Source organism: Natator depressus, chromosome 12 (genome assembly GCF_965152275.1).
Source record: "Natator depressus isolate rNatDep1 chromosome 12, rNatDep2.hap1, whole genome shotgun sequence".
Lineage (NCBI taxonomy): Eukaryota > Metazoa > Chordata > Testudines > Cheloniidae > Natator > Natator depressus.
In genome coordinates this window covers 10,526,695-10,540,598 of record NC_134245.1, presented here as the reverse complement: position 1 = coordinate 10,540,598, position 13,904 = coordinate 10,526,695, and the positions used below count along the sequence as shown (strand labels likewise).

At 38.6% G+C, this 13,904-nt stretch overlaps 1 protein-coding gene across 1 annotated transcript in view; it reads right to left on the bottom strand.

The window, feature by feature from the left end:
- Positions 1-12,665, bottom strand: part of SLC7A6 (solute carrier family 7 member 6) — a 42,014-nt gene extending 29,349 nt beyond the window's left edge. Inside the window, exons 1-3 of the mRNA XM_074968572.1 lie at positions 12,096-12,665; positions 4,902-5,027; positions 2,519-2,663 (exon numbers count right to left, since the gene is read on the bottom strand). Coding sequence (XP_074824673.1) covers positions 2,519-2,663; positions 4,902-5,027; positions 12,096-12,627 — 803 coding nt within the window. The 5' untranslated portion in view covers positions 12,628-12,665. The remainder of the gene's footprint in view (positions 1-2,518; positions 2,664-4,901; positions 5,028-12,095) is intronic.
- Positions 12,666-13,904: the final 1,239 nt, after the last annotated feature.

Here is a 13,904-nt window from a genome sequence, read left to right as displayed (position 1 = left end):
GATCAACCAGTAATGACTGAAGTTGGGAAAAGAAAAAAGGCTGCCATCCATCTGCAAAACATAAGACCTAAAATGGGACTGTCCTCAAAGAGGTTGGTCTTATTTGTCTCTCCATCCCCACATGGAGCCCTTCTGGGTGTCTCAAGGGAGGTACTGATCTGGGGGGGTCAATAATGGGCTCCCATAAGCTCGACCCCTCTGTTGCATGGGATCCACATGGGGCAGATGGATCTATTTCCCCTGGAGGTCTCAGCATAGGATATGAAGAGGGGTCCCTGGGGGGATGTTATAGAGGTGGCAGCAGAGGGTGAGAGTTGGAAACAAACACCCCTTACTGCATTCTGGCATTGGTAGGGTCCATGTTGTGTCAAGTACCCTCCACCTGACCTGAGAGGTAGGAGGGATTCAGCTTTGCAGTTAGACCTATGGCTGCCAGTGTGACCTATATGGGGTCTTAGGCATGATCTTCCATCTGGCATGCTGTCTTTCTGGCTTTGCTGCCCCTCACGCAGCTAGGGAAAGAGAGGCTGCTTGCCACTGGAGTGTGTTCTTTTCCATTTCTACGTGCCTCCTTTCCTGCCAGGGGAGGGAGCTGAGGCAATCCAGTCTGGCCTTGGCTGTATTTTGCCCAGCAGAGTTAGCCTCTCTAATCCAATCTGGCTCCTTTCCTGCCCAGGGAAAGGTAACAGAGGTGACTTGTCCTTCACATCTTAGCCCACGCAATTGCATTCTGCCCACAGAACAGGACCAAGCTCCAAAGTGAGACAGGCCTTTCATTTTGCCTTTTCCTCAGCTTAGCTCTGCTGCTAAAGCCTGCAGGGGCACCAGCCACTGCAAACACCTCAGAAGGGAAAGCAGAGCTGAGGGGACTTTCCTCAAAAAAATCAAATGCAGTTCTAGGACATGGCTGGGAATTAGACAGACACAGAGTGACAGAGAAAGTCAAACAATTCAAAATAAAGAATTTTCCATCAGAAAAGCTCTACAGCCAGGAGGTCTGGTTGAACCTGCCGAGCACCATGGAGGCAGGGTTAAAAAAAAAAAAAAAAAAAAAAAAAAATGGAGAAACTTTAGGAGGAAGGGCATTCTCCTGTTGCCAGTGACCGAGAGGTCTGGTTCTGCCCCCAAACTGGAAGCAGCCTGAAGTACTCATTGTAATGGATCTGTGGACCTTAGCATGAAGAAGAAATGCAGACACGTCACCTCATGAAACAAAAAAGCTGGAATGGCTCTTCAAGGGCATTAATATTCAAGAAAAAAAAAACCCAGGGAACTTTTCAGATGTAATTGTGGACTAGAACTTTCACAGGACAAGTATGAGACAGGATTATGGAAAAATTCTACCATACTCAAAGACATTTCATGAGACCAAACACCTCCTTATTCTTTTGAGCATTAGTATAATATGGGCAACTAAAATTTGAAGCTTGCTTTATGAGTGAGAGTCACTGCCAGGAATAAAGCCTGCTGCATTAGAAATTTGAGCTTATGAACAACATATGGATGTAAAGGAGGTTTCATCATCTTAATTAAACATTCCTAGCAGAAAACTTGTTTTTAAATGATATCCAATAGAAAAAAGTTACTTAACTGTTAACTCAGCAGAATATATTATCTTTAAGAGGAAGGTGGAAAGATATTGCAACGGCACTCAAAAAGGGAGTTTTTAAAATCAATTTTCTCTGCCAACAGATGCAGAAAGACAAGATGACTAACGTAAGCACAGAGCGTTAAATCTCTTATGGGTAGGTGTACAACACTCACTAGCAAAGCGGTTTAAAAGAGACATTGTCAACCTGAAATTTAGTCAGTTAAAAAAAAAAGATAGTTGCTAATTGTCATTTTGCAACAAAAATTCTTAAAGGAAAACGTGTCTCTCCTTTGCTGTGTGAATGCTCAAATAGGGCAAACTGACTAATAATGTATAAAGCAAGCCGGCTGGGGGAAAAAGGAACCCCCCCCCCCCCCATCTTTTAGCTATAGCAATCTTAGCTGTTACTTGTAATAGGTAAAAACTGTCAGACAGATGTGAATTTTACATTAACCATTTCTGTTTAAAGACTGAGCTACACAATTAACTGACTTGTCAGTCGCACATTTTCAGCATTCACCTGTGCGTGGGGATTATGTTTTGAGACTTTGAAACTGTCTAGGCAATTGCACAGATAAAAACAATGGTGTGCACCATTTACACTGCAATATTACAGTTTATTTGTAAAGAACTATCCACGATACGTAACTGCAAAGTAACGATTGCTAATCAACTAGTATGCTGTAGTCATCAAGACTTCCTTATTTTTAAAGTGTGTCAGCCATTAATAAACCTTATGCTTAATAATCCTCTGTTGGTGATCCAGTATAAAGTTGAGAGTTGTGCGTCCACACAGAGTAGTTTTACAATAATCAAATTCCTTGTCAGCTCAGAACACATTTCAGTGAAACACAGTCACTACATTAGTGACTTAAGAACAGTCCAAGTTTAATTAAATAACATCCTTAAAAAAACTGGATCCTTTACCTTTCTGCGTTTTTGATTTCTTCTGTTACAAAATTAAGGGTGTCCCAGCCTGAGTAAGAGAACAGGGCAGAATACAGTGCAAGAGAAATGTCTCCTAGGTCCCAAGAAGATCCCTCAAAGGAGTTCTGAAAGTGTCCTGAATGTCCTGAGGGTGGGGGGGGGGGTGAAGAGGAGAGAGAAATACATATATGCATTATGGTATGACATAGTAAGTAAAAATGTTTTTTAGTTTGATATGCAAAAGTTGCAAAAACAAAGCCAAGAACTAGGAATTTTCACATTCCTTCAAGATCACTCATTGACCCATCCTTCCATTCTGCCTGTTACAGCCTTGAGAATAAGCAGGGCACTTAATTTTATTAAAAAAAAAAAATCTATTCTATGGAGAACTCGGAAAGCATTATTATTATGCAGCTAAATACCTGACCTGTTCATAGTAACAGCAGACACAGATCTGAGGGACAGTGAAGTACAGGCTTGTAACCCAAAATACAGTTCAATCATACTTGTAACAGCCTTGGCAGTATCCTTTTGGCTCAAGCCATTGTATACAAATGAAATGGTACAATTCTATGGGTCATACCATCTCTGAAATTCTGAACCACTTCGCTTGTGAGAGTCAAAACTAAGCCTTTTATTTATTTATTTAGGGGTGGGCAGGGATGACTGTCTTTCAAAAATGCACGCAGATTCATAAAATCAGTCATTTATCCAAATGGATAAATACCTGTATTTCATTTTGTTAAAGTTCTGATTGATTTGATGAGTTATAGTTACTATCATAGGTCCAGACTACTGTCCATTACATTGTAAACATTTAAATGCATACAAAAAGATGTGACGAGTCCATGAATTTGTGCATATTAAGAGGTAGACCAATTTAGTTTAAGTATCGAAAGGGCCAAATTGATAGCAATTAAGGGAATATAAAATGTAGTTAAATAATAGTAGGGACAAAATCTTCCAAAGTACACTTAAGTCTTGTGTGCTATCAATACTGCTGCGACCAATATCATTTACGTCACCGTTCAACTTGGAGTGAGTTTTTTCCAACATGTGCTGACATTGTCAGCACAGTGGCAATACAATAGCAATATAAACAGTTTATAATATTGACTACAGGAAGGTGAGTTACTATCTTGTACATTCCAATGCCCAAATATATAGCTACAGTTCTAAACACCTTGTACTTTTTACAGCAATGTGTTCCTATTTGTAGGGTGGGAAAAGCAGTTTATAAGGCATTGCCAAGGTTGACCAGCCCAAACATTTGAGTCCTTTAAATGTGTCACTGCATTGCTCTCCTCCTCAGTATCTTGCATGACACTGAGGAAGATGGAGCAACAGTCAAGTTAGGAGCAGGGAAGAAGGCAGGCAGCATCCAGGATGTTAGTGGTAAATATATTAAGGTCAGTGGAGCAGCTAATGGTGCAGAGGTATTTTGTATTGAAGTGACACACTGTGCAGTAGTGCTCATATAGGCACGTTTTGTTCCATACCGGGCCAAGAATAAGGAAAGAACGTGGGGTACAGTCCCTCAACAATGACTTCACTCTAAACACAAAGCATAATTTGGGCAAAGGACACATTTTTCATAATTTAAAATTGGGTTGTGTACTTTTTTGAGCCAACACGGAAAGCTTCCAAAACACACAGGAGTAAAACTCGAAAAAAAAGTTTGATGGAAAACAACTTTAAACTAAAATATTATGACTACTAAGAAAAAGAACCAGCAATAAACTATTTAATGCTGAACAAGAAAGAAGAGAAATCAGGAACTAATATTGGGCTGATACTCCTTCTATAGATGCAGAACAGCCACCTTCAGAGGCACACATCTAAGTGTATAGCTCCTTTTAAATGGCTTTGAGTCCATTCAACTTCACAGATAGATATCAGTGAAGGTATACTCTGAAGAGAAGTATTGCAATTATACAGTTTTGTGTAATTGCACATCTTATCCAAAATCCAGATTACAAAAAGTTTAGAGTGAGGTTCACTGAACCTCACAATATTACTAGACATTGGCGAGATCACATTTCTCTCTTCAAACTGTATTTTGCAAGTTCTGCATGTTGCTGCTTGCTATTTCATTCCACTAACCATTCCAAACCAGAGGGTGTAAAATTGCTTAGGTGTGTTAGGCCAATTCAAGTATGATCTTCATTCACAACATTGGCCAAGTTGTTAATATCTGGATGGATATGCTGGACCTTATTGCTTAATAGAGAGATCTGGTATTACATAAATATAAATTTAACATTACAGATTAATTTAAAAATACTGTTTTGCAGCTTCTATGAATATTCCTAATGAAAACCAAACTGATTATTCCCCAGCCTTATTGCTACACACCAACCTCTAATTAGTTTTATAAGCTTACCCTGGCATAGTCTAACAATTCCTGTTATGATGATGACAATAAGGGCAAGGACTTTAGCATACGTGAATACATCCTGCACCCTTGTTCCCCATTTAACATAGGCACAATTTATAAATGTTAGGAGACCTAGGAGACAAAAAACGAAGATGAAAAGGAAGTTATGCATGAGCTTTGTTAAGCACAGATTTTAATTACTGTCCACGTCAGTGTATAGATGCTAAATTTAAACTATGCTAAAATAAGCTTTAGAGCCTGGGAAAATTAAACTAAGCAATGTTTACTGGTACTCACAACATATTGTCTTACTATTAAGCATTGCTTAATTTATGACAAAAAAACAAGAGTGGGAAACGACAGTTCTAAAGACATTTTAGATTCTTTTTGCCAAGGACAGGAAGAAAGACCCTCCACCACATGTCAGACCTGCTGGGCCTGTTCCCATTTTCCTGGTTTTACCCCTCATTCTTGTGGCCCCATTCTGCAACTATTATTCAAGCCAAAGGCAGCAGAGAATGTCCTTTCATTTTATATTTAAAAATAATGTTCTGGTTCACCTCCAAACTTTAGACCAATGTAAAAAATTGTAAGTTAATTATTTGGCCCTTTTCTTGGTAACTTGAAGATTAGTTTAACATCCCAGATAATTTCATAGGTTTTGTAGTCTTTAAAATATGAAATTTGGAAAGCCAAAAATGGACATTGATGATTCTCTTGATATCAATTGCACATTTTAAAACAGTTGGAAAAGACAAGGTTAGAACAGATCTGACCAATTAGCAATGTAAGCTCCACGGATAAAGCAACATTTGACTGATGGGAGATTTTTTAAAATTAAAACTGGTGTTAGTGTGATGAAAATGGAAATGAGGAGACACCTTGGGGAACACAAATTCACATTCGTATATAATAGTACTTTAAGATGGTTCTTCAAAGAGTTGAACCCCTCTGGCTATATACAATGTATTCTTTTACTTAAATTATGTAGAGGTTACCATTTTATTTTCCTTCAGTATTAGCTATTCACAGACTGCTCAATTCTAAATGATACGTTACAACATAAAGACACACAATATTTGTACCATATTAAGTAATGTTGTGTAACCTGAGGATATTTCCCAAATACCTCAATAACAGCCCTATTTGACAACTTTAAAATTATTTGAAAACATTCAGTTCTGTCTCTTTGGGAACACACTCCCGCTCCCCCTCTAATCTCAAGTATTCCAGCTAATTGTGGCTGTCTAAGCAGCAGTTCTGCAGAAAAGGACCTGGAGATTACAGTGAACAAGAAGCTAGATACGAGTCAGCAGTGTGCCATTGTTGCCAGGAAGACCAACGACATCTTGGGCTGTATTAGGAGGAGCATTGCCAGCAGATTGAGGGAAGTGATTATTCCCCCCTCTACTCAGCACTGGTGAGGCCACACCTTGAGTTTTGCGTCCAGTTTTGGTCCCCCCACTACAGAAAGGATGTGGACAAATTGGAGAGTGTCCAGCGGAGGGCAACAAAAATGACTAGGGGGCTGGGGCACATGACTTACGAGGAGAGGCTGAGGGAACTGGGGTTATTTAGTCTACAGAAGAGAAGACTGAGGGGGGATTTAATAGTACACTTCAACTACCTGAAGGGGGGTTGCAAAGAGGATGGAGCTCGGCTGCTCCCAGTGGTGGCAGATGACCGAACAAGGAGTAATGGTCTCAAGTTGCAGTGGGGGAGGTCTAGGTTGGATATTAGGAAACACTATTTCACTAGGAGGGTGGTGAAGCACTGGAATGGGTTACCTAGAGAGGTGGTGGAATCTCCATCCTTAGGTTTTTAAGGCCTGGCTTGACAAAGCCCTGGCTGGGATGATTTAGTGGGTGTTGGTCCTGCTTTGAGCAGGGGATTGGACTAGATGACCTCCTGAGGTCTCTTCCAACCTTAATAGTTTATGATTCTATGACTTTAGACTTGCCCATGTAACCAAATTTATCAGATCATCTCTTCTCTGATTGCTGTTGCTACACACTACACTCAACAGTTTGCATTATTGCTCTATTACATTCATTTTTTTCCTCAAATATTTTAAAATATTAAACAGCCCCTCCCAAAGTACCATCTGAATATTCAGGGATTATATAGCTGTATCTTTATTGTTTTTCTGTAATTCAGAGTAATTTTTGCACTATCCAGATTATAATTAATCTATTTCAATCCTGCATTTTAGGCACTTACTCAGATGCAGATATTGGCACTAGCAAACAATATATAGTTAGTGAAATTAAATTGTATTTTACTAAGCTTTCTTACTGAAAAAACATGGTACTATAAGGGTTGTGACAGGGCAAGGCCAGATGGCTATAGAAAAGTAGTGGGAGATAGATATATTAGCTTCAAGCTAAACAAATCCCAATAGGACCAGGATAAGTTAAATGGCAGCTGCTCCAGGTCAATTAAGACACCTGGGGCCAATTAAGAACTTTCCAGAAGGCAGGGAGAACACTAGGTTGATTGGGACACCTGAAGCCAATCAGGGGCTGGCTGAAACTAGTTAAAAGCCTCCCAGTTAGTCTGGTGGGTGTGGATGTCAGGAGCTGTGGGAGGAAGTTGTGTTGTTGGAGAGACTGAGCAGTACACACCATATCAGGCACAAGGAAGGAGGTGCTGAGGTAAGGGTGAAGTGGAGCTTGAGGAAGTGGGGTCTGCTGTGGGGAAGTAGCCCAAGGAATTGTATGTGTCAAGTTTCTAAAAGGTCAGCTACCATAGCTGATGCTATTAGGGTCCCTGGGCTGGAGCCTGGAGTAGAGGGTGGGCCTGGGCTCCCCCCTTTGCTCCCCTGATTAATCACTGAGACTGGGAGACAACAGAGATTGTGCAAGGGAGGATAGCTTCTCCTTACCTCCCTTGCTGGCTTATGATGAAAATGGCTCAGTAGACTGTGACCCTTGTCTCTAGAGAGAGAAGGGTTATGTGGAGGGTCACAGTGAGCTTCTGAGGCTAGCAAAATCTGCCAGGAAATGCGGGACCCATGGAGACAAGGACTGAGTTTTGTCACAGGGTATCTTAAACAATGTAGTCACATTGACTGACTGAAAGTGATAATTATAAAGCTTGGTTAAAGAGCCACAACCCAACAAGCTAAAAAAGGGGGGCAGCACATGGAGATAGGAATGTACTTACTCCAGTTACCCCATGGAAGAATAATAATTCAAAATTAATAAAAAAAGGGTAATGATCCCATACAAGTGAGAGACTGGTGAACTTGAAAAGTTGGCAACTGAAAAGGATGAACCACATTTCCTTCAACTTGTCAAGACTGGGAAAAACAGAGGTATCAAATTTTGAAAACCATGACTGTAGGAGCTCCTGAGAAACACTCAAGGGAAAAAAAAACTGGTATCAGATCTGCCTTCCAACATAACCAAATAGTTGTGTTTGTTACTCTATAATAAACCATACTTATGTGAACAGGATTTTTTTATTCTAGTCAACAGTTTTTAGGTAATTTTCCATGTGCAAATGATTTTTTTATGAAAAATTTTCCTCTTACAAAGATGTTAGAACATTTGGTCTCTGTTTTTGTGACAATTTGATTGTGAAGTGCTGTCCTATCTCTGGAGTTTAAAAAAATCTAATTAAGAATCTGGACAAACCAAACTATTTCATTGTTAGACTATGCTTTTTTCTGGTTACTAAGGGTATGTCTACACTTACCATGGATCGACGCTGTGGCGATCGATCCTCTGACGGTCAATTTAGCGGGTCTAGTAAAGACCTGCTAAATTGACAACAGATCGCTCACTCGTCGACTCTGGTACTCCACCAGAACGAGAAGCATAAGGTAAGTCTCCTGTCGACCCAACGCAGTGTAGACACTGCAATAAGTCGACCTAAGCTACGTTATTCACGTAGCTGGAATTGCGTAACTTAAGTTGACTTAACCCCGCAGTGTAGACCTGCCCTAAGATTACTTCTATCAATTTTGTTGCAGCTGTGGTCAATTTGCTAGCTTATGTTGATCGCATTGTAAAGAGTGCCTGTGCACTTTGAGATAATATCCCACGATAGTAAAGGTTTCAGAAGTGAGTGGTAAAGTGTCACAACATTTGGAATTTTCAGGAAACAGATCTTGCAGTATATCAGCTAGTAAACAATTTGTATTTGTTACTGTATATATTGGGAAACAAAATCCGCATTTTTGCACAGAAGCTATCCAACAATTTTCAGACACACACTGCTCATGTTGGTTTTCCTTAACAAGTTAGTACCCTTCACAGATTTTATTTGATTCTCAATTTTAGGTTGCAAGCTGCTGCCAAGTAGCAAGGGAGGACTTCTGTAGTGACAGAGCTACAAATAAAAGTAGTGCAGTGGAGTGAGTTCTAGCAAGGAAGTCACGTGGTTGAGGGCAGGATTTTAAAGCACACAACTTATTTCTAAAACAAAGCTTTTCAGCAAATGTTTGTCCCTGCTGCCATAACCACAAAGGAGACTAATTTATGACATTACTTCTCCAAGATAGACACATCTTAAGATCTAATGCTAGGTTAATCAAGCATGAAAGCCCTGGCCTCTTCAGCCAGAAACAATCTGTCTGCTTTTCTCTCATTTCGGTCTTTAACATAAGAACAGTTATACTGGATCAGACCAATGATCCACCTAATCAAGTATCCAGTCTTCCAACAATAACCAGTGTCAGATGCTTCAGAGGGAATGAACAGAACACAGCAACTTACCAAGTGATCCATCTCATGTCATCCAGTCCCAGCTTCTTGCAGTGAGGGGTTAGGAACACCCAGTGCATGGGACTGCGTTCAGGACCATCTTGGCTAATAGTCATTGATGGATCTATCCTACATCAACTTATCTAATTTTTTTTTTAACCAAGTTATACTTTTGGCCTTCACATCATCCTCAGGCAACAAGTTCCACAGGAGAATGTAGGTTGTGTGATCTACTTTTTTGATTGGTTGGTTTCTTTTGTTTTTAAATCTGTTACCTATTAATTTCATTGGTAACCCTTGGTTTGTGTGTTATGTGAATGAGTAAATTCCTTCCTTATTCACTTTCTCCACATCATTCATGATTTTAAAGACCTCTATCATATCTCATCCCTTAGTTGTCTTTTCTAAGCTGATCAGTTCCAGTCTTAATCTCTCCTCCTATGTAAGCTCTTCTTTACCACTTAGAATTTTTGTTGCCCTTTTCCAATTATAATATATCTTTTTGAGATGGGGAGATCAGAACTGCACACAGTATTCAAGGTGTGGTCTTACCATGGATTTATATAGTGGCATTGTGATATTTTCTTTATCTATCCCTCTCCTAACGGTTCCCAACATTGTTAGTTATTTTGTCTGCTGCTGCACCAGAGCAGATGTCTTTAGAGAACAAGGACTCCAAGATCTTTCTTGAGTGATAACTGCTAATTTAGACCCAATCATTTTGTATGTATAGTTGGGATTTATTTTTTCCAATGTGCATTACATTGCATTTACCAACACTGAATTTCATCTGCCATTGTGTTGCCCAGTCACTCAGTTTGGTAAGATCTCTTTGTAACTCTTCGCAGTCACTTTGGACTCAACTATCTTGAGGAATTTTGTATCATCTGAAAATTTTTCCACCTCACTGTTATCACCCCCTTTCCCAGATTTATGAATGTGCTGTACAGCCTAAGTCCTTGGTGGACCTTGCTATTAGCTCTCTCCATTATGAAAACAGACTGTTTCCTATCTTTTAACCTGTTACTGATCCATGAGATCAGTTTCCTTATTGTACAAAAGGGGATTTTCAACTATCAGAGCCTTATAAAAAGCATATAATTTACAATTGTAGGCACAAAAGGTATTTTCTCTTCGGTATGATAGAGAAGGAAAGATTAGTGAAACTTTACTCACTCACCCATGGTGGATAAAAATATATTTTTTTTTTAAATCAAAAAGTTGGATTTTTAAATTTAAATTTGAAGTACTAAACCAGCTTTTGACAGCAATAGCCTCTTCTGCAGGCGCTTAAAGAATATTTTCTTCTTTTAAACCAGTTCAATTGAACAGCTAGAGTTCAATCAAAGTTGAAAAACTGTTTGGAAGTTGAAAAAGCTTGTTTTTTCTCTTCCAAATCTATCAATAAAAACAATGAGGATGAGATCTACTAGTTCTAAAATCTTGAAGGACCTGGTGACCAGAAACAAATCAGTCCAATTCATTAAGTATAGCTAATACTTTGTATTATTAAATAGTTTTAAATAAGAAACATGCTGTGATTTTTTTTTTCTTGTGTATCCACCACACTTCAGGTAATTTTAAATTTAATAACAATTTGAAAATGCTGGTTTTGTGCATTTTTAATTTCAATGTCTTCTAAATGCAGCTAGACACAAATCACAAACAATTGATCACTCTTTGTAATAAATGTCATTCATCTAAAGTGTAAAAATTAAGAATCTGAATAAATGTATATTAAGATATAGAATTGCTTAAGTGTGTATACATATAACATTCTCCAAGTTAGCAAAAAGTACCAAAATTAGTACACATTTAGTATTAATAAAGACTATATTTAGTTGGTATAACCATTAAAACATGGTAGTTTGCAATCAACAAGAATCACTTTTTTTCTTTAGGAAAAGAACTGAAAAGTACAAATGCAAAACAAGATTAAAAATCCATTATTTTAATCAAAGTTTCCTACTTGCAGATTTAAATAATTATAGAAATCACCTTGATTTAAAATCAATCCACCCAGCACCCCCCTCAAACAAAGAAAGTTACTTGAGTCCCAAAAGATAGGCCTCTGTCAATAAAGCTATTCCCTGAAAGTGAAGTTTAAAAGCACACAAGGTTTCTATTAAGAAACTGAATTTTCTGGAAGTCATGGAGAGAGGAAGAGACACACAAAGTTACATAAACCTGGCCTCTCTGTTTAAAGATGCCACTGCTAAATTCTGCCAGCCATAATTAAAAATTCCTCCAAGAAGAATCAGGACTTGAGCTAAGTTTTAGTTAAGAGTGAAAGATTTTGCCTTTAAGACTTCAAAATATCCTAGTCATGCACATCCAATCTATGTTGATTACCTGGAAACCATTTCCTTTCCTTACTTTAACTCAACCCATACTAGATTAAGAATGCTACAGTTCTGGAATCTAAACAGGATTATATGTAATAGATGTTCAGTCAAAATAATCATCACATTAGTTTTCACATAATACTTACATATACAAGCAGCTGCGATGAGACGACAGGCAACATAAGGAGGCTCACAAGAAGGGAAGACAGGCTGCACAATGTAGTTAGCAAAGGTTATTGCAATAATTGCCTGACTAGTTGGCTCAACAATTAATAATGAGGTCCATAAGCGAATAAAAGCAATAAAGCCCCCAAAAGCCTCCAAGATATATGCATAGCTGGCTCCTGACTTGGTAATAGTGGTTCCCAGTTCAGCATAGCAGAGAGCTCCAAACACTGAAAAAATCCCCCCAGTTGCCCAGATTATTAGCGACAATCCATAGGAGGCACTGTAGATGAGAACTCCTTTAGGCGAGACAAAGATACCTGAACCAATCATGTTGCCTACAATGAGGCTGATTCCATTAAGCAAAGAGATTTCTTTCTTCAGCTGCATTGTTTCTTTGTTTCTTTCATACATTTCACAGCTGTCACTTGAATCTGGCTTGCCTGCTTCCTTGATGGGAGAGTATCCAGCCAGTGAGTTATGAGCCACTGTACCATTTGCCCTTTCTTCCATTGTGGAATTGTTGTGTATTCTCTAACACCAATCCCAATCTAAAACAAAATTACAGACAGCTAAAAATTAACAACATAACATTTTGTCTAACCCTTCACATCAATTCTTGTTTCTGCTTGGAGTGTAGGACTGACTTGTGTAACCTCAGATATCCCTCTTTTGCTACCATGTGCTATATGATTTTGAATGAGGGTAAATCTTTGGATGGTAAAACATGACATTTGAACAAGTGACAGTCTCAAAATATCCTAGAAGAAAAAGGTGAAAAGAAAAATAAATGGTGCTGATTTGCAAGGGGGGGGGGGGGAGTTGTGGGGAAGCACAGAACAGAGGAAATTCAAAGGTCATTGACACCTGTCAGTCGAACTGGAAAGATCAAAAGGGGTAATGGAGGTGTATAAAGAGAAAGCACAGTACAAGAATGAACAGAAGGTGGAAGTAGTGAAGATGACAAGTTTATTACAATATAAAACACATTTCAATTAAAGTTTTATTCTTTCCTCTTCCATAACTAATTGTTTTTAAAAGCACCCAAGAATACAAAAGTGGGGAAAAAAGGTGTGGATAAAGCTTCTGAATGGTTCACATTTGATTTTCCTTTACTTCAGAGCTGAACATCTTACATCTCAAGTCTCCAGAGGATCTTCCCCTCCCTCCTTAAAGGATCACTGCTGGCCTTAACACTTAAACGTAAGATTATACTAATATCAACAATTCTGAAATACAGACAAGTTTAGAGATGAAACAATCTGATTAAATACAAATTGATCTTTAATTTGCATTGACACTAGCTTTCATTCAAAATCTAACTTCTGATTGGATCATCAGAAGTTTCATAAGAACGAGCCTACTCCTTTCCTAAAAATGTGCTATCATTTTCACATGCCCTTGCCAAGCACTAAATCCTGAGTGCACATTTCAGTGGCCTACTGCAGAGCAGAAAGATGCAAATCTGGGTGAGATTTGGCAAAGCAGTTGCTCTAGCAGAGAAATCAACTTTTATCTTGCATTATATTTTCTTTATAACAGAAACTTACTTAGGGGTATTTCATTCCAAAAGTAAACTTTTTATCTTGAAATTGATCCTGGCACTAACTTAGTGAAGAGGGAAAAGGCACAAACAAAGTATTTATGGTCTGATTTTCAGTAGGTCCAACATATAATTATGCACACAATTCAATATTTGCGCCTGAAAGTAATTAATAGATGCATCTACCTGGGCATAGAAGTATAAACACATTTGTCCATGCATTTATGGTCATTTTCACTCACTCTTT